Source organism: Hyposmocoma kahamanoa, unplaced genomic scaffold (genome assembly GCF_003589595.1).
Source record: "Hyposmocoma kahamanoa isolate Upper Pololo Valley unplaced genomic scaffold, ASM358959v1 87, whole genome shotgun sequence".
Classification (NCBI taxonomy): Eukaryota; Metazoa; Arthropoda; class Insecta; order Lepidoptera; family Cosmopterigidae; genus Hyposmocoma; species Hyposmocoma kahamanoa.
This window is the reverse complement of record NW_020654422.1, coordinates 5690737-5715297: the sequence shown is the minus strand read 5'-3', so window position 1 is coordinate 5715297 and position 24561 is coordinate 5690737. Positions and strand designations below refer to the sequence as shown.

Genomic DNA, 24561 nt, shown 5'->3' with positions numbered 1-24561 from the left:
ATTACTGGCTCCAAATGTCTCAGAGTGCTACATAACCGCTGCGGGCGGTTCCGCCTGTTATAGGTCAAAATTCAGTAAAAAAAACTGTCTTAATTTGTCATTAAGTAGCAGTAGAGCTCCTTGTGAAAGAGTTCGTCCAGGGAACTAACGCCACCTTACCTATTTCTGCCGCCAAGCAGTAATGTGAGCATTACTGCGTTCCGGCTTTGAAGGGTAATGGTGCTGGTGAAATTACAGTCACATGGAACTTGTCAACTTGTCTCAGGGTGACGGGCGCACTGGCAGTGCCCCGCGGTTTGCGGTTTAAAGTTCGGGCACTGCAACCGTTATGAACAGGCGTGTCATTAATACCAGGCCCACGACATGTACGTCCTGTCACCTGGTGTTATAAAAAAGCTAACATTTTTGTGCGAAGTGTATTACCGTGGGCCACAGCATTAAGCTGTAGAAACATCATAATTATCATATATAGTGTCATAATTATTTGTTCAAAATTTTTCTTTGTAATATTTAGTAAGAAAAATACATTTAATTACTGATGAGCCAAATTGATCGCGGTCGCTTTAACCTCTATCATAAAAAGGGATAAGCGCGCGTAAGGCCTACTACTGTGGAGTTAGATATTATTTGTACAGGGTTATTTGTAAAATACTAACAACCTCACTGGACTACATTACTAACACCATAAATAACAATTTTCGTTCCGTGACTTTTAATAATTCATCAAATAATAGATCGCTCTAAACGGTGATAACTCTGTGCGTTAACAAAAGAAAGCGTTAGCATAAATACCAGTCGGATACAAAACGTAGTAGCGGGGGTGGGAGTCATCGGGGTGGACACTTGCACGTTTGAACTTACTATTACCAAGTACAGATCTAAAAAGTTTACAACAAAAACTTGAAAGATCGTTTTCGGCAAATTGATTATGATTGTAATAAGTCATAAAGCAAAATTTATTGTTTATGGTGATACCCAATATATATATAGTCCTGCAAGGTTCTTAATATTTTACAATTAATCCTTTATGACATACTAAGCAGTTTTAAAAAGGTATAGTTTATAAGCTTCATTTGTAGCTGAGCCTTTACACAGAACCAACATCTCTATGCTCAAGTATAACCATCTTATATCTATACAATTATATATCAAGAAATGTTTTTTTTTGTTGTACAGCTAGATTCATAGGTGATTTTAATTAATGTACTTTTAAATACAACAATTTATTTCGGTACTATTACTGAAAAATTATGTTTTTAGCACTTTACTTGCTTACCTACAAAATATACTATTTTAATGTACATAAAAGAATTCTATGGATAACAAATGGTTTCAACATGATGTATCTAATCCTTGACTTAAAACAATCGATAGCTCGACTGAAGTAATTAATTACGTAGAAAAAGGTAATTTGCGGCAATTCTTTGAAGTCATCTAAGTAATCTAAAGACCTACTCGCAGTAGTGTAAACAAAATTAATGTTTCATTAAATTCCGATGTAATTACTTCCAGAAACTTATCAATTTCTTATAATAAAGAGCGTTTACACACACACGCGACTTAAGCATCGATACAAGTCGCGCGTTTGCGCGTTTGTATCACTGCTAAAAGTCACCGTATACAACCACTCTAAAAATAAATCTGATTTTGAATAACCCTTATATCTATATTCTACACTGGTTAATCTAACCAAATTACCAAATTTTACATCCGAAAATAAAGGCTAACTACTTAACCAAAGGTACAAAATACTTAATAATTAACCTTGTTAGTCCAGAACCGTACCCAGAACGATCAGAAAACAGCTATATGAATTGCTGCGATTCACTTGATTATTTAACTTAGATTAGACATAAATGGTTGTAATGTAAAAATTGTGACATAAAAGATGCTTCACCTTATTATCAACTTCAGAATACAGTAGTACAGGCAACCAGTATTTGATTAGATAATGCAGAGGCTATCCAGTGATATCAACATCCAATCAAAGGGCAGCTAACAGAGCTGCGGCGAGCAGCTGGCCGGCGAGGATCGCGCGGCCCTGTGAGGCCTATGTCTTTTTCGGCTTTGGCGGTTTACGTAACAAATGAAGAGGGTCTTTTCTATACCTGCCAAAAATATGTTCATTATTAGTCAAAATCTATCTCTTTCATTATATGACAAAGCAAGCGTTACATTACACGTACAGATTTCTAAACATCCAATTTAATTTGTTGCATTACCTAGCATAAAGTTCTCTCTTGAAGGTTTCGAACCGTTTTCTGTTCTGGACATTCTGCTTTTCCCGCCATAGCGGGCGATGACTGCGGGACTGTAGGCCCCAGTGGATTGTGAAGATCGGTGACAGTACTCGGAATTGGTAGCCAACAAGGAACATCTCGTACACCTGAAAATGGATGGAAATAAGATGGTCGTCTTCTCATAGCTAACTATACTATGAACTTCTTTGTCTGAAAATAAATCATTTTTTTGCTGTATATATAAAACAGCTTGGCAAATAATCTCACTTGTACGCGGAAGTTGTTTTATGATAGTTTTGTCGAAGTAGTTATGGAAATAAGATGGTCTTCTTCCCATAGCTAACTATACTATGAACTTATTTGTCCGAAAATAGATAATTTTTTTTGCTGTATATATAAAACAGTTTGGCAAATAAGCTGACTTGTACGCGGAAGTTGTTTTATGATAGTTTTGTCGAAGTAATTAGGTACATAGAACAAAGTTGGGACGTGAATTGCCCTATTACATGTTACTAATACCGCGTAAGATAAAAGATTATTGATGAAGTTGAACATTGTTGCTCGTGGACATCTGCAACGTCTGAAGAGTAGCATATGCGTTGCCAGCCTTTGAGAGCCGTTGATTCGCTTTTTGAAGAACCACATATCATTGCACAAAGGGAATACTTCAGGAGAGACACCATTCCGCATCTTGAGGGTTCGAGAAAGTAACAAACATATAAAACCGCGTGCCATAAAATACCAGGCATGTGGGGACGGGCTCTACTCCTTTGGCGGGAAGTGAAATGGTGGAAACATGACGGTGGCACCAGTTCTTCTTAGCTTCCGATTACACGAACGATAGAACACATACAGAGAGCCAACATTTGTTCATAAACCAAGGGCTCCAAACCATCTGTGGGTTTGGGATTCTCGTCAACACGAACAGCCCGACGTTATATGGAATCAAGTGGATCAAACTTGGTGTTTGGGAGTTCCAGCCCAGAGATGCGAGCCATACTCCGTATGGAGACGTGCCTATGCTTTATAAATAATACAAAATCGAGCACTTCGAGGTTTTTTGAAGCCAATTTGCCCTCCAAACTGGATTTTGTTCGTGATGTCGATTTCAGGTGTCCTACGGTGCCCTGGAACTTTAGCCATATCACTAATGGTATTTTCTTAGCTTAGTGGATTTGTGTCTTTGTGGAGTTAAATTGGACAGGACACTATCAGCCCTATTTAGGGACTTACTCCAAAGAAGTCTCGATTATGGACACATTTTGTAGACTGTTTTCTTCCACTTGCTTATTTGCTTATTCTCTTTCCAGCTCAATGATGTCACATGTTTGACAGATAGTTAGTGGAAACTTTATTTTTTTCCATCCTCTAAGGTGGAAACCGTCGTTCAAGTGACAACACTGTTAAGTTTGATAGATAAGTGGGTGGTTTAAACGGCAACATTGTCAATATAACAAAGGTTTGAAAAGCAGAATAGCTATGCCATCAGGCTGTCTTTCGCCTTTCTGATTATATACTCGGTCTGTATTTCTTGCATACCGAAATCTTGCAATAACATTCGGGGCGTTTTCAATTAGGCCCGATAAAATGATCATATATATGGTCATGGCTCCAAAATAATGTTTTAATCCATCTCTATTGACCGTTTTAATAATAAAAAGTAAGCCAAAATATTATGCGAACGTTAAAAACGAGGAAAGTTTCCAGTTCTTATTGTGTGACACTAGTCATTCGTGTAAAATAATCGCATGTAAAATATCAACGTATTAGTGTTAATGGTTTTGAAGCTACTTTACGAAAAAGACCGGCTTTACAGCGCTAAGTATGTCCCTTTATTCAGGGTTCAGTAGATAATATTAAACAACACTAAACTCTACTGTACATAATTTTAGAAAGCTATTATACTTAGTCATTTTCGTGGAAGGTGTCGTCATTTTCAAGGACACCGAAATTTCGATTGATATAGATAGTTAGTTACATTAGTTAAATTGCGCGGAAAGTTACCATTGGATTAAACTGCCTCCGTGGCCGAACGGTTACCATGCTAGACTGCCACGCCAGGGTCCTGGGTTTCATTCTATGACCACGAGAAATAATTGTATTGCCTACATTTATTTCTCTCGTGAGTTTTGGTGTAATTTATGATTGTCCATGGCACCCGCGACATAGAGTTTCTCTAGTGCCGGGCTAATAAAATATTATATTACATACAGTGTTGGGCGTTAATCAGTGCCCGGTTGGGGGCCCCAACCGGGCAATTAACAATTAACAATTGATTAATTGTTAATTGCGGTTCTCGCAACTAACAATTGATCAATCGTTCATTGCTGTTTCGCAATTGACAATTAATCAATTGTCAATCTTTAATTGCCAGAACAATTAAATTTTGCCCAACACTGATTAAATATTATAATAATTAATTTAAAAAAATGTTTTAGATGTATTATCAAGTTCTTAAGTCTTCACGATTGTTACGTATAGATAATGGAAAATATGTACTATTTTTACGATCTACATGGCATTTATTTGTTTTTTATACAGACCAACGTTTTAGGCCCTTTACAGATCCCATAGTCAGGGCTGATTTACGTTTTAGATATTCTTTTACATCCACTCAGCTAGTTTCTTATAATAGAAAATGAAACTATTTGTCCGGATTTAAATCGCGTATACATATTTGTTTTTTGTAACAAACCAACGTTTCGGAATCTTTCCAGGTCCCATGGTCATGGTAGACTGTGACAAATATACGCGATTTAAATAAGGAAAAATTGTTTCTTTTCCTGTATAACAATCGCAAAAACCTAAGAACACGATATACTTTCTTATTTATATTAATTGGTAGTTTTCAGGTTTCTTTTCTTAACTTATTTTCGGTAGCAATTTTTATTATTTAAATATTGTATAATGTTATCATGAAGTATTAATTAATATTAAAAAAAAATCTAGTGTAATAGCATACTTAAATACTATCTTAAATTTTACAATAATATATACCTACTCGAATACTTAATAAAAATTGCCACCGAATCACATAAAGAAAAGTAACTTGAAAATTCAAAGTCCTATTTGTATTCGCCACGAAAATGACGAGTTCCATTTTTATGAGAACGAAGATTTAAGTAAGTAGCTAGATTTGTTTTGAATTTTTATTTTGCGAGAACTGTTATCATCTTGCGTGCTCCGTATTTCGTTGGCATAGCGTGGCGACATGCCAAATTACACAACATATACAAAAACTCTATTTCAATGAAAATGTACTAAAATTTCCTTTTTATTTACGAAAATAATAGAGTAATTAACTTAACTATGCTATAACAATAAGGAGAAATAAAACACACGTAATCCTTAAAATGTATGTTATACAAAACAGGGTACAAATATAAATAAAGACGAAACTGCCGAGGACTGAGATCAGCGCACGAACACATTTACAGTTTTATTTTTATCACATCGCGGGAGAGGCGCGTGCGCAAATTTTAATATTGAAATCAAAAACTAAAAGTCACAAATATCTCTATTTAATTATGGAAATAACAGCCACTTTTATAAAATTCTTAACCTATAAGTATTATGTAATGTATATCATATTTTTTGTCTATGTCTACGACACAACAATGTTGTAGTAAAACAATACACGCGCTGTTCCTGGACGTTCGTCAAATTCACGTTTTGTAAATAGACCAAAATTCGTCATGGCGTTATAATAGGGCGCTAAATTAAACTCCAGTGTTCTGCGTGATCCAGTCTCTAAGAGATGCGATGTTAGCAAACACCGTCGGAGACAAAGGTAGTGCACAGCCTCTCGCGAACGAGACCACCCCAAACACCGTTCCTCTAAACACAGCTGGACCGCCAGAATCGCCCTGAAAGATTACAGTATCACACTAATTACATGATCTCGTACTATTTATTTATTATATGGACAACAAAACAGGTAACAAGAAGATGCATATCATATTTTACAGGAATGTGTCCAGTACAAACAAAAGACATCAGGGTTGATGAGAGACCAGCAGAATAACCGAACAACCATAGATGCTATAAATTGTACACTGAGCAACCAAAAAAACGAGCAAACAGACTGTTACTATTTGTTGAATCGGCTCTTCAGTAACAGCGCCTAGACATGTAACTGACATGTACCATGAATAAAAGTTCCTGAATAAATCAAGATTTAAAAAACACCAAAAAATAAAACAGATAACAAGCAATTTACATTGTTAAGAGTCAAATATTTGTTTATAGTATCTAGTCACGGGACGAACTAGACGTGCGCCTGATGGTAAGCTACACGCCTGTCCATAACGGTTACAGTGGCACTCAGAGCTTTAAATCGCAAAGATCTGAGGGGCACTCCTACTGCGCCCGTCACCCTGGGACATAAGTTGACAAGTTCCATGTGCCTGTAATTTCACCAGCACCCTTACCCTTCAAAATAGGAACACAGTAATGCTCATTACTGCTTGACGGCAGAAATAGGTATGGTGGCAGTACTACCCTGGACGAACCCTTTCCCAAGGAGCTCTACTGCTACAAAATATGATACTCGTACAGAGTTTTGTTTACCAAATTGTAATTCTATTTACGTTGACAGATCTACTGTTCATAATTTGCTCGGTACTATGAGTACCAGAGCAATGGTATTCACTCCGGGGCAATCAGGAACACTCAAATCAGAACCAATTCAAAAAAGGTACTTTGATTTGGTCCTTTCAGGAATCTTAACAGAGACCTCGTCATCCAGTGCCTACAGCGCAATGCGTTAAACTACCGGGATAGTCATATACGTACATATGTTGACATTTTATGGAGTAAATAAATCAAAATATTTTATGGGGTAAATAAATCTACTCATCAATATCGTTGATGGGTAAAGTCATTCTCTTTTCGGGAAAAGACCTTAATATACAAAATGTTGCATGTACAACAAGGTAAAAACGAACCAGTGTTCGTATCGCACAATACATACAGTTATATTGTAGGCAATATTACTGGTTGCTTCCTTGCCCAACATCTACATACATAAACATTCTAAGGGGAAATTTTACTCGTAGTTTTCGGGGAAATCTTGCCAATTCATAAATTTTATTAAGCCCTAGTGTTTAAGTTCATAATGTTTTTATTTATTTTCTTAAATAAAGTACTGTTTTAAAATCGTGAAATGAAACTGTTAAAATATTAAAGTTTAAAAAAATTACTAGGTACCTACATGAAATCTGAACAAGACACTTTTGGTTTTAGATGTTACTATTGGGTACTATTGGTTAATTTACCCTCGAAGCAATACTCGTATTTACAAGTAAGTAAATATATAAATCACTTCGATCGATTTAACGAATAAAAATGCAAATACAAAACGTTTGCAAGTACTTGCTGCAGCCATTGTCTTTTTTCCAAAACGTTTTTATATAGATGGTGTTTCGTTTTTACGTGTCACGATGTGTGCTTACCTGGCAAGACGACACTCCGCCAATGAGGAAGTGTCCACCACAAAACATATTGTTAGTGAGAGCTTCAGCATATGACAGTCGGCACAGCCAGTGGGGCACCACTGGTACTTGAGCCTCCCTCATTATCCTGGGTATTCGCCGGCCACGGGGCTGCAATAATAGGACACTTATTGGAGATACAAAACAGTTTATAACAGAATGTAATGTGCTTTATAATTTAAAGCTTTCATTAATGATTTAAATTATAAACCATATTACATATTTTATCAATAAAGACTTATGGAGTTTTTCCTCTACTACATATATATGTATGTATCACTAGTAGTTCAAAAAAGCTCGCTCCATAGTAGCCATTTATACAATTTTTGCTAACCTACAAGCCAATAAACAAATCCATATTGCAACAAAAGAAAGTTCTGCATTCTGAGGTAATCTTTTCTTTCATTAAGACGGGAAGGCTCGATTTGGAGACAACAATGCATAACATTCTCTCCAATTATCTCCAAAAAGTTGTGATATAATTATAACTTTAAAAAAATCCACCTCAAAGGTTTGTGATATTACATATATTTACCAAGTGAAATCTAATAAACCGGACTCATCCCCTAAAGGCAGGCGTCCACAGATTCACAACACACGCATGAGACGGATCGCATTATACGGATTTTAGTATTCTTTGTATAGAAGTTCATACAACTGCGTCCACTGATCCGCATCACACGGAGCGCACGCACCGGCCTGTCGGTAATGCCGATGGAGTTGTACGGAGGGGCGACTTTTTCGATGCGTGCCGACGACGTCATACGAATTTCGTATCAGTGGACGCAACCCGCGCGCGCGCCGCCGCGTTGCGATCTCTTCCCAAATGTGTCATGTATCCAGATATCATGTTTTGTGTCCTTTCTTCTTCTGCCAACAAACAAGCTACCACGACAAATTGTTCTTCATCACTTTCCAAATCCATAGTCAACAAGTTAGACTCGTCCGCTTGCTACGAAAAGTGGCGTCGGCAATTCGATTGCTGCCGATATAGTGGACGCACTGCCACAAACGGAGCCGTTTGATGCGATCCGTCCGATGCGTGCGCTGCTGATCTGTGGACGCCTACCTTAATTTGCCATTTTCTTTAGAGATGGAATATTTGTTTGGAATTTGAATAGGGCCACTACTGAGGCACCCCCTTTTCAACAAAAAAGAATCATCGAAATCGGTTCAGAGCTGTCGACGTAATCGCGTAACATACATACACAAAAAATACAGTCGAATGAGAACCTCCTCATTTGTTTCAAAAGGAATATAAAGAATCTCCAACTCACGGCAGTAAGTCCCCATCCAGTAACAGTGAGCCTCACTAAAGGTACGGACTGTCCGCGCTGTGGCAGCCTGATAGGCTGAATATTCCGGGAGAGGGTTAAAGGCCGGGCTAGCCTTAAAGCTGCTATGTCATTGTCAAACCGGGGCCTGCCGTATAGCGGATGAACTGTCACATTTGACACTTCAACGATGGTACCGCCTGCGTCGCGGCGAGTGCTGCCTACTCGGAGACGAATATTGGCGGGTTGTGCGCTGTAGTGTTTGAAAGAAATTTTTAAAATGTAGCTACTAATAATACCTAAAAATATAGAGATAGGTGGTAAGTAACTTTTTTCGGCTCTGATATTTGTACTGCCATAAAAATACTCTCAAACCATCGCACATATTTCTCGACTCTACATTAAAGTTAATTAATCTTAACGTGATAATTCACATACACCAATAAGTTCAAGTATACCTACACTTTACATTCAGTAGGAGGTAAGCGAGCATTCAACCACTTGATGGGAGGTGATCATCGTTGCCTATCGAGATTTGCAACACGAAATGACCTGCCTCTGCGTTACCAGTCTTTGTCAGCCCTATCTGCTCGTATTTTAAAGAACCACAAAAAACGTATTCAAAAAAGATGGTCTTTTACATGCTTGTAATAAAACCGCTGGAAGCGGGCAGCTCAAAATTAGTCGTTGCTGCGTTCTTTAAGGGAGGCCTACGTCCAAATGTAAAGTAATTAAAATTGATGATGAAGACTTCATTGGACGCATACCTGATTAACCTTTAATTTATTTCAAACAAGCTTCATTCCCGTCCTCAAGAAATGTGGATATAATAAATTCTACTAGTATCTATGTAGGTATGATATATTTCTCCACAAATGGCTAGGACAAAATTTTAAATCGAATAAAAAATATTAGTTCACAAGTTTTAGTAATAGCTACAAATATGAAGAGGTCAAGTTTGAGCTATTGTTACGTCAAAGAGGTTACCTCGTTTGCATTCGATATGCTTTCCGTTTTTCAAGTTCAGCCTTTGCAAGTAGGTACTACTTTACCTTTGGAAGTTTAACTGTTAATCATTCTTAAATTTTAACATTATTATAAATTTAGATGTATTTTATGCCGACTTCATTCTAAAATGTATACTTTAAAATCGTACCTATGCCCAGAAATAAGACTGTATCACCTCTTGAGGCTCAATATATTATATATAAATCTGTGCTTACAGTGTGAAGTGATTTAGACTCAGGCAACGTTATTCCTATAATCACGTAAACAATTTACAATAATTTAAATAAATTGGCAAATAGATTTTTTCTCATGTATAAGTGTCCAAGTGACGGGACGAACATGTGGAACTGGTCGTAAGCGTCTACCTACTTTTTCCATAGTCTAAGCAAGCGACATTCCTGTCGCTCAGACTTTTAAGTCGCAAAAATGTGAGGGACACTGCAACTAAGCCCGTCACCCTGGGACCTAAATTGTTAAGTCCCATGTGGCTCTAATTTCACCAGCACCCTATACTTCAAAACCAGAAAGCATTAATGCTCACATTACTGCTTTGCGGCAGAAATAGGTAAGGTGGTAGTACTTCCCCGGATGAACTCTTTCTGAAGGAGCTCTACTGCTACTAAATTCATTTATACTTGTAATCATATTTCGTACATTTTAATATACATTGGGCATTTAGCGCTTTGTTCATTGTAGTTTACTGGATCTTAGGAGGATGGATAGTGTAAGAAAAATGCATCATATATTAGAACAGAGTGATGATGTGGTGATATTGAATTTCATTCCCGATACGTGGACACATTATTATTGCATGTGACTGTACAAATAAACATCAATTAAATATGATACCCCAACGAATTTATGTGACAATACAAACAGTAAAACACCCGACACAAACAAATAATAAACAATATCTGTCGAACAATCTGGCATGAGCTGTTAGCCAAATCGTGGGATAGTCAACACGACTTTTCTGTTACTTACATTGTTTATGAGGCATAAAAATATGTTGACGAGCAATGTTATTTTTTTAACTCTTTATTTATTTAGGATTTGATCATTATTGAACTGGTCAGCTCCATTAGAAAAACCATATCAAAATCATGTCAAAATACTACCTAACCCACAGTACAATAACTTTTCTTATAACGTAACAACCATACATGTATTATACAAAATGTTTTTTAATTTGACGGTGTCAGTCTCCTGTGGTTGATTCTATGAGTGATTGATGTGAAGATCCCGGATCCAATTTAGGAAGCCGCCAAGAGCAATTTCAGAAACGAAATATTGTTATTTGGTTCTGTATCTGGTATCTTAGATTCGAAGTTGAAAAGTAAAAGACGTTTAAATTGATGACCTCAATGACCCAATAGTTTGCATTGTGGGCATTAGATTTGAAGATCCCGGGTTTTATTCCTCGTACATCCAATTTTGGAAATGATTTTACTAAGTTGGTTCTTGTCTGGACGTACTGGGTAGTGCCCCGGAATGAAATTCATTACTGTGATACTGAGAATTCCGTAGTTTGAGGAATTGGTGTGGTTGTTAGGCACATTATTATTATTATTATTCATTTTCGATTTCACTTTATATCTCATTATTTAAAACATTAGCAGTAGTACTTTATGTGCTCGACAACAACACCAATTACCTGGTCTTAAAGTAGAGAAATCCTAATACTAGAGCAACAGACTTCTAGGGCTCTACCCAGACTAGAACCAATTTAAAAAAGATGGTTTCCCAAATTGGTCCTGCAGGGTATCGAACTCAAGACCTTATCTAACTGCCCCATGCTAACTGCTAGACCACTAATGTCGTCATAATTTATTCCCCAGCGAGTGTATTCGAACTATTTTGAGAGCACAGAAACACTGTAAGCTTTTGAATGCGACGGAAAATTCTGAAATTGTCGGTAAACACATTTATTATGAATAGTCCTATGTGTGTTCAAATGGCACTTCGCGTTTTATTATTTCTATTTCTGTTGGTACCCAGACTTACTTTACCAATTTTAAAATTTATTTTAATTTTATAGCATTTGACCAAACGCCTATCTAATAGATGCCATTTATTCTTGCTGACTTAACAAGAAACTCAAATAATTTGTATTTCATAGGTAAAAAAGTCACATTTGAAATCGTCACATAAACTCTACTACTCTTTCGTAAGGCAGATTCCCCAGAGAAGAATGAGTAAGAAACTCTGGGGGTTACTCTTTGTAAGTACCTAAACACCTGTACACTTTTATTGTTTACAATATTTATTTCAAATATCATAGATCGATAAAACCTGCAAGAGCTAAACTTATTACCATGGATTATTGTCATCCAAGTACGCAGAAACTGTAGATATCTCTATAAAATGTGTGTGCGTAGTTCTTTAATTTTAGATACTATGTTACTTAAAAGGAATGAATCCTTATGACTCTTTCGATGAATATCATGAAAATACAGGATTGTTTTTCACATTGGTCGGGTGATTCCCAGATGAGGCAAGCAATTTTTAAAAATCTTTGGATGCAATACATTATGTCTAAAAATACATTACTTACTTTTAAAATTAAATAATATCTCCATGAAACAAAATTGTTGGCTATCCAACGTCCTGTGTATGACATTCTACCCGTCATATATTATGTATCGTCAATGATATTAAACTTGTATTTTGTTAAATAAATGTGTGATGTGTTGTTTTTTTAAATTATTTCTATTTATATAAAAACTTGGAAGAAGATTTTACAACCTTTAAAAAACATGTGAAATTCTCAACCAGCATTGAACTGTCCTAAACTCTTTAGATGAGATGTATAATGAGGACCCCGGTGATACAAAATGTAGCCAAACGAAGGTTAAAACAAAGAAAAAAGTTTGAAAGCGGTCCAAGAAGACTGTCTATGATTTTTAAAGCTTTTGAAGAAATGGTACAGTCAGCAAAACACAATGCAATATTCACAAAACTTTTTTCGTGCTGTTCGAAACTATTTCTGGTAAAGATTAACCATGAGACCAACTAAATTAAGAGTACTAGAAATGGCAGATCACAAACAACTTTACCATACATTTCGTTGGGACATTCAATAATCAGTCATTGTACCTATACTACACGGACAGCGCAGCACTATTGATTCCTGAATCAATTGAATCGACACTGCGGGTCCCACCCTACTTTTTTACTTTTGCTCAAAACCGTAAATCTTACTTAGAAATATATATTCAGACAACATAATAGATTCACGATCGTATAGGTTACTCTTAGCCTATGTCATTGTCCTTTGAGTAAGCTTCGACATCAAAGACCAAAACAAACAACAACCATTTTCAAGATGCTGTTACTACTGCGGGCGCTCAATACAGTGATATGCCAGCTGCTTTTCTGTTACATAAACGCGTACAAGTCAATATTCAAAAACAATAATTACATAACATAGGTTTCCTGTCTCTACGACATTCACGCAGCGGTATTATACTTAGATCTTCTTAGTCATTTAAAAACTACAATACCTACTATAAATGCAATTCATAGTTACAAAAATATAAATAGTAATTGCTTTACGAGTTTTACAATGACGACCTCCGTGATCGAGTGGCTTCAACAGCAGTTTTCATGGTATCGCCAACTCTGAGGTGCCGAGTTCGATTCCCAGCCGGGTCAATGTAGAAAAAATTTACTTTTTTGGATTGTCTCGGGACTGGGAATTTGAAGTATCATCTCAAGTGCTTTAGTTACTTACTTTGGAATTGGAGCACGAATGTGATGTTGTCTAATATTTATTCATAAAAATCATAAAGTTACAAAAATACAAATAGTAATAGCTTTAGTTACTTAAGAATGGTTTAACAGATTTGAGCAGGTACTGTAAACATCACATATCAGTTAAACCTCATACAAAACCAATATCAATCAACACTACTGCCAACTTTATTTTGTGGTCGTTTTGTGTTATGTTTGTAAACAGCCATATTTATTTACTAATATTATGCCCCCGAATATTGTGAAAAATAAAAAAAAGAATCAAAAAATAAAATAAAAACAGAACAAGTCCATAAATTCACTTGGTGAGTTTTCATTGGAGGTATTCTTAAAATGTTGAATGCTTGTTTACCGTTAGTCTTTGGCACATTATTGTCATAATTTGAACATAAATTAATGGAATGCAATAGTTAATGTAGATAATTAATATAGTTTCACCCGCACCCTTACTCTTCAAAACCAGCTCAAATTACTTCTTGGCGGCACAAATAGGTACAGCTGCAGTACTTCTAGCTCTACTAAATACATTTATATAGAACACAACTTTATTACACATACATACACACTCTATATAGAACACAACTTTATTGAACCTACCACAGTCTACCCTGTCCACGGGCTGATCTGGGGTCAGGACCTGAACGTATAAGGTCACAATGCTTGCACAGGCTATAGTGCCCTTCCCGCATAACCAAGAGGTTAATTGGAAGGGTCACTGTAATCAAAACTTACGTAGAAAGGTGTGGGACTTAACCTGCCGTAGGGAATACGTGTATAATTTTAACCATGTAACGTAATATTTGATATTACTTAGTTCGACAATGGCTGAGCCCTAATTACATCTCAGTACCCCACACGGCTTCAGATACTCATACAATTCTTCTATTCCATCTTGCTGAATTCATAAACGTGTTTATCATAAAATTCTGATGAAAAGTTAAGAAATAAATCACTTACTTTTGTACACAATGAGCAGCAGTCAACACGTAGTCCCTGCTAATAATAAACCCGCCACAGAATGATCTGCCATTGACAACCATCGACACTTGGTAAGGATGTCGGCTGATGGAACTCACTCGCCCCCCAATAATTTGACCACTTAGATCTGGACAGGCCTCTTCCAGTCCTCCCAATTCTTGAATAATTTCGTTGTCGTCATCATTAGGATTATTTTCGGGATTTTGGAGATTTTGAGGATCTGCCTGATCATTATTTTGGGATTGGTCATCTGGACAGTCGCAATCTGTTGCTTCTTGAAGTTCTGTAATCGATTTATATAACTTCTATATCAACAAAAATGTAAGTAAACCTACGGTGTAGAAAGCGATAGAAATAGTTAAGGCATTGGGAGTTATAGATTTTAGTTGCAAAATTATATTTTTTATGATAAAATAAGTGCACATTTGACCTCCATCTCACCAGGTGGAAAGTGAAGACAAGGTTGCATGACGATGGAGCACGTGCACCTAAATAATCCCTATTCACTCTCGCCTTGAAAAGGCCCAAGTTATACCGTTCAGGGTACAAGTCTGCAGGCAGGGAATTCCACTCCATAGCCGTTCGCCATATACATGTGGAAGCGTCGCTTCGTGCTAATCTTTAGAATAAATTAAGGAAGGTATACTATAGTACATGCTGTAAGGTTATAAATTACAGTATAATTACTATTACAGCTACTAAACTGACTGATCGGCAATAAAAGTAAAAATAAACCAAAAAAAATATTGGAATTAGAACACACGTAGATTTAAATTTATTTATATTCCATTAAATTAAATTCAAGATATTCTTTGATCAAAATTGGTTAAATGTTTTTGGAAGATAAACAATTTACAATTTATAAATAGGTACACCACATCAAATGAAAGATTTAAAAATGTCTAAGATGTTACGTAAACAACCTAAAGTGTACAATTAACATGTTAAACTGATTTACTGACTTTGATCAATCAGCACAGCATATATTAACTCCCAGCACAACAGAAATACATTGGCAGAAGTTCAGCGTCTTAATGACAAAGATGAAAGCAATAAGCCTAGACATATATTTATATTTAATTCACTTACCTACAAAGGTGACAAGGCACAGGTATAAAAGTAGATGCGGCAATTTCGCCATCATCTTCGCTGCACAAACATTAGCACTCTCTCGTAAAGACAATTCAGATCGACACCTTTCATGCGAATAGCCACCGGCGCTAGTTGATATCCAAGGTCCTAATTTTTTTGTAAATTGCCCAATCAAATGACCGCAATCGGAATTTCTCACGGTCGCAACCTTATTATCATTAGGGTTCTTTTATTTAGTGTTAATTGTACGAATGGATAAAAATGGAAAGCGTAGTCGTAAATTGCACTTGATTGCTGCGAAACAGCAGCTAATTTCCGAGAAATCATGAAAATATTACGGATTTATTGAAAAACAATTCATTTGTTTGCAATAAACCTAAATTTAACCTAACCTAACCTAACGCCATTCTGTTAAAGATAGTCCAGAAAATTTTCGATGACATTTCATTCGGGCTAGCGTGATGAGCAATGTCTTTAAATGATATTGAAAACCAGTGACAAGTAAATTAGCAGGTACTACATCCTTGCGAGGGAAAGGACAAAATTAATTTCAATTACAACTGTTAGCGTTAAATGAATTAAAAAGTCAGTACGCGCATTATTGTGTTGCATTGAAATATAAAGAATGAGATATTTTGAACGCCGCAGAATCGGCATGAAAATAGAACTAAAACATAATAAATAGGTACACGCTAATCGAGTTTCATCTGAAAAAACTACAGAACTCTTTTTATATCTATTAGAAACTTATATTTTCGAAATCTGTTGGACGATATAATTATATTATTTGTTTTATAAACAAAAAAAAACCCCAATACCCGCCATTATTTTACTGGCATAAATTTTTCATATTTTATTTATCATATAAATAAATATTCCGATAAATTTTACTAAAATTTACAATACTTGCTCTTATACTCTAATAATATGTGGAATTTGTAATTGTAAGTAATTACGTTTTAAAGGTTTATTTTAATATACTTTTTGTTGTGAAATGGTTACGTTGTGCCACCAATTCTAAGTCCTTGATAACATTCAGCTTTATTTATAATATAACGATCACCAAAATAGAATACATGTGCTGTTTCAAAGTAAATTCATGAATAGGGAACGCATTGCGAGAAAAAATTTCATGACGACGAACGTTAATAAACATTTTGAACCATTGCAGTTGAACCCGAATCGACGAGACTTACAATAATGCTAAAATATGCCGTGAGCGTAGTAATTATTAATCATTTTGTTTTTCAACATAGTTACGCATTGCCAGGCACTACATCAAATAGGTAATCGGACCAAATATGGTTGTTCATATTATAAAGTAATCATGAGGTCCTTTATAAAAGCTGTCAATATACACAAATAATACTGGTGTCATACCGGTAAAGCATCAAGACTCCTTCTATTTTTTTTTTTTGAAAATGCCACGAAATATTACTACTCCCATAGAAATTAATCATTTTGCGTGTATGCATTTTCGTTTCATAGTCATAATAGTAATGGACATCGAAAAATTATTTATTAGACTAATTAGATAGGATTACAAGCCCACCTGTTAACAGTTGTTGAATCACTACGAAATGTTATAATCGAATAGGAATTTACGATCCGGAATGAGGTCACTGCCTGGCCGGATAAACAGGAGATCTATTTCTAAAATTACTCGTTAAAAATGTTGTGTTTATTTACATTGGACGATAAGGGTTAGCTTGGCACAGACGCAGGGTCGAGTTCTGTCAGATCGTAGGAACTTTTCCTTGTGTTTTATATTAACAATTATAACAAACTAGTGGAGTAGTTTCACCAAAATCAATTATTATCATGGTAGTAAAATAGCATAATGTTCATTACAAGCAATATTATAGGGTATCACGTGATATTATGTAATAGAGCATAAGTATTTAGAACCAGATGTCAATCAAGCTTTTCTCTAACTATGATGGCTAATCACATAATACTGCGGTCAAAGTATACAATTTTATATAAACGACATTTCAAATCGCGCCAATAAAATTATGTAGGTAGCGTTTTGGTTTTTCCTTTACCAAGGCAAGCAACATGCTATACAAATTAGTGGAGAGAGGTTTGCAGTTAAGGCAATTATGGTCATAATTGCCTTTATAATTGCTTCAATACTCTCTCTGCTTTACTAAATTATATATGTGTAGAGCAGCGTAGTCGCAATATGTGACAAAGCTCTTTAAACAAATAGAAAAAAAAATGCAGGAAAGTTTGGCCTATACATTTTTTTTAGTTTTAAATTTATAAGCCTCGAAAACCAGTTCAAGCATTCGACATCTAACGAGGGAGTCTACAATAACCGCCCTGGCCGCAAGCCAACTGGAGGGGAGCTAGAGACAACATGTTTTCAGCATTGTCTCGACGGTTCCGCTGTAACACGAGATTACACGTCTCACGTTACCTTATTGAGTAACAGGCTACTTTCGTAGTAAAAAAATCCCGCCAAAATACAAATGTCGTATGTGCGCAAAGCGCATTGCGTACGGTTGAGCAGAGATCCATGTTATTATCGCACAGACAAAAAACGATACAAAAAAATTGCAACTATGTTGCAGTAATTTCTCGGTTGATTAAAAATTTCACTGTGTCTTGTTACGGACAAAAGAAAAATACTACGTATTGTTGCAAAATAAGCATGTTGTCACGGATTGAAACATCAAAGGAAGTAATTTCATTATCCACGTCCAATAATCGATTATTGAATATCGTCATAATCAATTAGGACAATAACTGAATCGTAACAACACTATTCATCCCACAAAGCCACACTTTCTTTACATATATACCAGCTTCATATAATACTGACTTGCGTATTCCTTGTATACCCGTACCCGACGAACCGCTCGTCGTGCACAGGCACGGTGTCCGCGGCTACGTAGAATGGCTCGTAGAGCAGTTCGAAGTTTGTTACGTTGTGGCTTTCGTGAGTCTTTTCGCTTTCATTGCCTCCAGACTCTTCCCACCTGAATATTAAAAACTGCCATTTAAGTCATCCTAAGTTCCTAGAAACAATACCTAAGGTCGATGGTCTTCCAAATCATAAAGTAAACATGATTTTAGTGTTATCCTGGTAGTTTCAAAGTAATAAATAGTTTCTGTAACCTATTAAATGTTGATTTCGCTCGTCCAGAAGCAAGCACTTTGGGCGCTGGATAATGAGGTCCCGGGGTCGATACCCGGTAGGACCAATTTGGGAAATGGACGATAAGTTTTGATCTGGATATTCCGGATAGTACCCCGGATCCCGTTGCACTGGCACTCATAGTACAGGGAATTTGCTACTATGAGACCAGTTGGTGTGGTTATTTGGCACACAATATTAATTTTATTAAATGATATCGGCACAGAATATCTTATCTTAAGCTCAGTAAATATTAATTATATTGTAGCATAGCATACTTACTTTGAAAAATTTGATGCGTATTGGTTGTAGATGAACACTTTTCTATGGAATGGTACTGCTAACTTATTTTTAGATAGTCTAATCAGCTCTGATTTGTTCGCTGGGAACTTGGTCACTCTCGTGTCCAACTCGTAAGTAGGCACCACATAAGCACACAACTGACACTTCGGTATCGTCGACAGGAATTGGTCCAGTGACTCTGCCATACCTTTAGACGGCACGATGTCGATATCCACCAGGAACATATAGGGCGTTTGACAGTTCTTTCTTGCAAGATTCCTCAAATGATTCTGAGGGTAAGGATGCTTCGACCTCCAAGCTACGGTATCAGGTCTTCGTCTGTTATGGGTAAGAGGATTAGAAAGACAATCCGTGGCTCCGCTTCGTATTGTACTTTCGTGAATTCCTGGCCTGTCTGCTGGGAAAGCAATGTGCAGCGCCATTCTTGCAATGACGTCTGGATGGCAATAATACAACCATGTAACATAAGCCCGAAGTATCGCTAGTTCGTCTCCCGCTACGAATACCGCCACGGACATTGGGCCGGACCAATGAGCAGCGATACTTAGGAGCTCGTGAAGCCTTTCTATGGTGCTTTGAGTCGCGAGGCAGACTTGTCTGTTCTCTGATATGACTGGGTAAAGTTCGCCCGTCGCTGCATAGTCAAAGAGACGGTAGGAGCGGGAACTGTCCCACCTATAATAATAGTATTATTTGTATCAATAACTTTCAGTTACGACACTAAGGGTCGTATTCTAGAACTCTACTCAATGCTCAAGTCAGGATTTGAGCAGACTTGAGTATGATTTCAAGCACTGCAAATACGACCCTAATGGCAAGGACTTGAGTATGATTTTCAGTGCTCACTGCAATACTCAAGTCCTGACTTGAGTACTGAGTAGAGTTCTGGAATATAACCCTCAGGGTCGTATTCTACAACTCTACTCAATGCTCAGTCAGGATTGCACTGGCAACACAAGCACTGGCACACTGGCACACAAGCACAATACGACCCTAATGGCAGGGACTTGAGTATGATTTCGACTGCTTTAAACCATACTCAAATCCTGACTTGAGCATTGAGTAGAGTTCTAGAATACGATCCTAAGTCACCATAGATCATAGACATTTTTTTGACCTTCACATTCATTTAAATTCTATTAAACATGCTATTAAAGAATCCTACTCTAATTACTCTCTGTAATTAGAGTAGCATTATTTAATAGCATGTTCAAAATATTTGCAAATAATAAATAGATACAGTTACACACACCTGCCTAAGCGAAGGTCGATATTGCTAATTGGGTCTTCGTAGGCGCTCGCTGTTGGCTGGGGACTGTCCGTGCAATGGTCACAGGTGACGGACTCCGTTGGTAGCGAAGTGACGGCGAAGGGGCTGGGCGGGCGCGCGGGGTGCAGTAGCCACAAATTAGTAACGCCGTTGAAGATGACCAGCCCGGTCGCGGCGAACGCGAATACACTCCAGTGACAGCGGTATCGCCACTAATGAAGACAATGATTGTTATAAATACCTAGATACGTACATTTCATGAAACCTACCTCCCATTACTTTAAAGGCGATTTTCACCTTCTGCAATTTCAACTTCTTTCCATTTCTTAAATATCGCATCAATCTGATTTGGATACTTTTGAGTGCCAGTGCGCCAGAAATTTATTTCGTTTGCGTGTAAATATCTAATTTGAGACAAAATTAGTATCGTTCATTATACACATATACCAACATTATAGACCATCTTTTTAACTCTGCAAATCGCGGGTTTGGAAAACTACAAGAACTCAAACAAAAACGTGACTCCCTAAGGAAAAGAATCAACATAATATCATTTATTACATATTACAATGAATTGCGATCTATTGTGATTGCTGGGCGTGCCATATTACCAGACTCTCTCGGCGTAATTTCCTCATGGTCCGCAGGGAGTAATGCGCCAAGCCCAGAGCGCCACCATCGTCAGCGCACCATGACTCCCACACCCCCGCGCCCGCCACCCCTCCAACCGCTTACTGAAACTACACAGTTATATACCTGCCTTATAAATAGAGAGCATAGTTCAAAAGTCAGAGTAAGTTTTTAAGTAAATGTTCTCATCAATTTCCATTTTGTCCATTTTGTGTACACTTTCCATGTTTGTCCCAGGCGGACAAGAAACAACCGAAAAAAGTTTAATTTCCTAGTTTTATAATATCGTGTCTGTACGCACACTAGTCATGTTTCAATAAATACGTAATTGTTAAATTAGTTCCTGCCTACATTTACAGTTATGCCTATATAGAAGGACATAAACGTGACAGAAACCAAGTTTTACACACTAATTACATCACACACGTGTCTTGATCGCGTGTTTCTAGTGGCATGTCGTCGTGTCGCTTCAAGTACTTATAATATGAGTATGTTTCTGCAGGCTTTAGCCTAAACAGACAAAACTCGTTAGGCTGGAAAATATTTTCTTCTATTCACAATTGTTCTGCTACATATTTATATTAGTGTGCGCGATGGTTATGCTATAAGGGCACGTTCCCATTATGTCGTAACGTTTTATTTATCGTTGGACGACAGTCGCGTGTAGCCTGTACCCTGTGCCTGTACCCTGTGACTGTGTCGTAGACGTTTATTTTATCGCTGAACGACTAGCGTGTCTAGCTGTTCCAACTAGATCGTGACGACAATTTGCCGGTTCGCGGCAGCCGCCTTGTCGTTCACATGGCAGACTGTCGTCACATTTTTGTCGTGACGTTTTATTTATCGTCGAACGAATGTCGTTTCAGCTCTTCCCATTGTCAAGACAATCTGTCGTCGTAACGTCAAGAAAGTCGTGAACCACAGTCAATCGTGTTGTTTTATGTGTGAACAACTTTATTTAAATATATAAGCCACAAGACTTTAAACTGAACGACTATCTGGTATCGCGACATAAAGGAAACACGTCCTAACAGTTGCAATGCCACTCAGCAGCTTGATTTTGATTGCATCTCCCGATCGGAAACTGCGCCTCTTCCGAGTCGTGGCGCATAACTGCGATTCACAACTGGCCCATCGGAAACTGATGACATTACTCATCGGAACAATAGTTGATTTAACTCACAAATTAGAAAGATATAGTAGGAATCAGGTTCATCTTCTCGCTCAGAAACCCACCTGATTTCGAGATTACCCGATTGGATCCATTCCGATTTGAATCAAAATCAGGACGCTGATCTTTAGGTAAATCGAAAAAAGATCTTAGGAGCACAACCAACGACCGCGCCCGTCACCTGTTAAGATTTGAGACATACATTCATCGACTCGCGTGGCGTATTGTAAGCGTGGGCCTTCAAACGCTATATTAAATCTACGTCACTTATAAAGTCATAAATGTAAACACGTAACGAAATTCAATTTTCGTAAGAAGTAGCCATTGGAACCATAAAATATTTAACAAATAATAGTTCATGCTTTTGGAGTAAGGACGCAAATTCCGGAAAATGGTGCGTTCAAATGGGTGTGGTTGCAACGTATATTACGCGCAGACGTGTGACAGACAAGACACAATGTATGCGCAAACCTTGAACGCTCCCCTGAACGCATCACACCGTTGCGAATTTGTGGCCATAAAATTACGAATTTCGGACAGAAGTATCCGGAAATTATTCAATTAAAGCACGCAAATAAGTCAGTGAACTAACTGTTTTGGTCCATCATTAGGCCACTTACAGTTACATACTATATAGAACATTTTAAGTCTAGTGATTGCCACGTGAGCGTGGAAGCTATGCAGACGGCCTGGGCGGCAATAGTCATAGGCTATAAATATTCACTAATCTAAGCACTTTAACACCGTCGTAGACGATCCTTATCCAGTTAAGAAAGGAAGAGGATTCGTCTGAAAACGCCAATCCAACACTGTCAGGAATGATAACAACCGTAAAATACGCCAACACGGAGTAATAGACGGTGATTTTTTTTTCATAATATCAAGTGACGGGACGAACGAGTCGTGCGCCTGATGGTAAGTTTCACACGCCTGTCCATAAAAGTTGCAGTGCCACTCACAGCTTATAATCGCAAAGATCTGAGGGTTACTGATACTGCGCACGTCACCCTGAGAAATAAATTGACAAGTCCCATGAGCCTGTAATTTCACCAGCACCCTTACCCTTCAAAACCGGAACACAGTAATGCTGACATCACTGCTTGGCGGCAGAAATAGGTAAGGCAGCACTTCCCTGAACGAACTCTTGCACAAGAAACTCTACTGCTGGTAAAATTCATTAAGCTATTCAAACACCAAGATTACCGAAGCTATAGGGACTAAACCTCCCTAGAAGAACCGGCGTAGAACGTAATGGGAACGCATAAACTTCCAAGAGAACTCTGTGATTCAGGTCAACTATAGTGGGGCTGTTATGTCGCAAAGAGATTTGTGAACTTGTCTGTAACATGTAGGTAAGTCATAAACTCATATATAAGAAACGTATCCATCAAAAAATATTTTTGCTCTCGAATGTACTACGCGGCTTTGGGAAAACTCTTGTCCACTATGGCTAGCACGACAAGGCGCGACTTGCGCGAGAGTGACATAAAGCGCGAGATTTCTATTTCGCACTTTATCTCGCTCTCGCGATAGTCGCGCCCTGTCGTGCTAGCCCTAAAGTTGTCGAGAGTTTCGAGTTGTAAAGTCAAGAGCACGTCAAGCTAGACACTTTATACTTTGGACCGTTCTTATCGTAAGCGGCACAGATTTGGATTTAAATCCAAATTTAAAGATTTAAATCTTAAGTGTCAAACTTGTCGTGCTCTTGACCCTGTGCAAGAATACCATTAATATAAGAATAGTGTTAATATTTACACCCTATACAATGCTCATCCGTAAATGTACATATCGACTATAATTTTAGTAAAATGGTTAATTTGTCGATTTACTCTCTGACCAATTTCAGAGGCAAACGTTAATGGAAAATTAATAAATTTCCAGTAGACATGTCGGTTATGTTCGATTACATTTTAAATATATTTGCTAGCTACCTTTTTCCACCGGAGTATAACTTGCCCCCCGTCCTCCTCGAAGCTATCGCGTAGCAGCTGTCCAATTTCGCGCGTACATAGAATATAGTTCCGAATTTGATTATTCAATTCACAAAAAGCGCGATATAATTTTGTTTAGTTCGAATAATACCTTACAGATTTTTTATGAATATTTTTTAGTTATTATTATATTAAATTCTGAGTTGGTTTTAGATGACTGTATAGCATTCTTGTAGCCAATGCTCAATAAATAAATAAAAATGTTTCTTTAGATTGA

The 24561-nt window shown here is 37.3% G+C and overlaps 1 protein-coding gene across 1 annotated transcript; it reads right to left on the bottom strand.

The window, feature by feature from the left end:
- Positions 1 to 1582: 1582 nt before the first annotated feature.
- LOC113235146 (beta-1,4-glucuronyltransferase 1) lies at positions 1583 to 21211 on the bottom strand. The gene is made up of 6 exons (XM_026470742.1): positions 21164 to 21211; positions 20535 to 20764; positions 19262 to 19957; positions 18665 to 18821; positions 2223 to 2386; positions 1583 to 2108 (listed from the first exon to the last, which is right to left on the bottom strand). Exons 1-6 carry the CDS (start codon positions 21188 to 21190, stop codon positions 2051 to 2053), a joined length of 1332 nt encoding a protein of 443 aa, XP_026326527.1. The 5' UTR covers positions 21191 to 21211; the 3' UTR covers positions 1583 to 2050.
- Positions 21212 to 24561: the final 3350 nt, after the last annotated feature.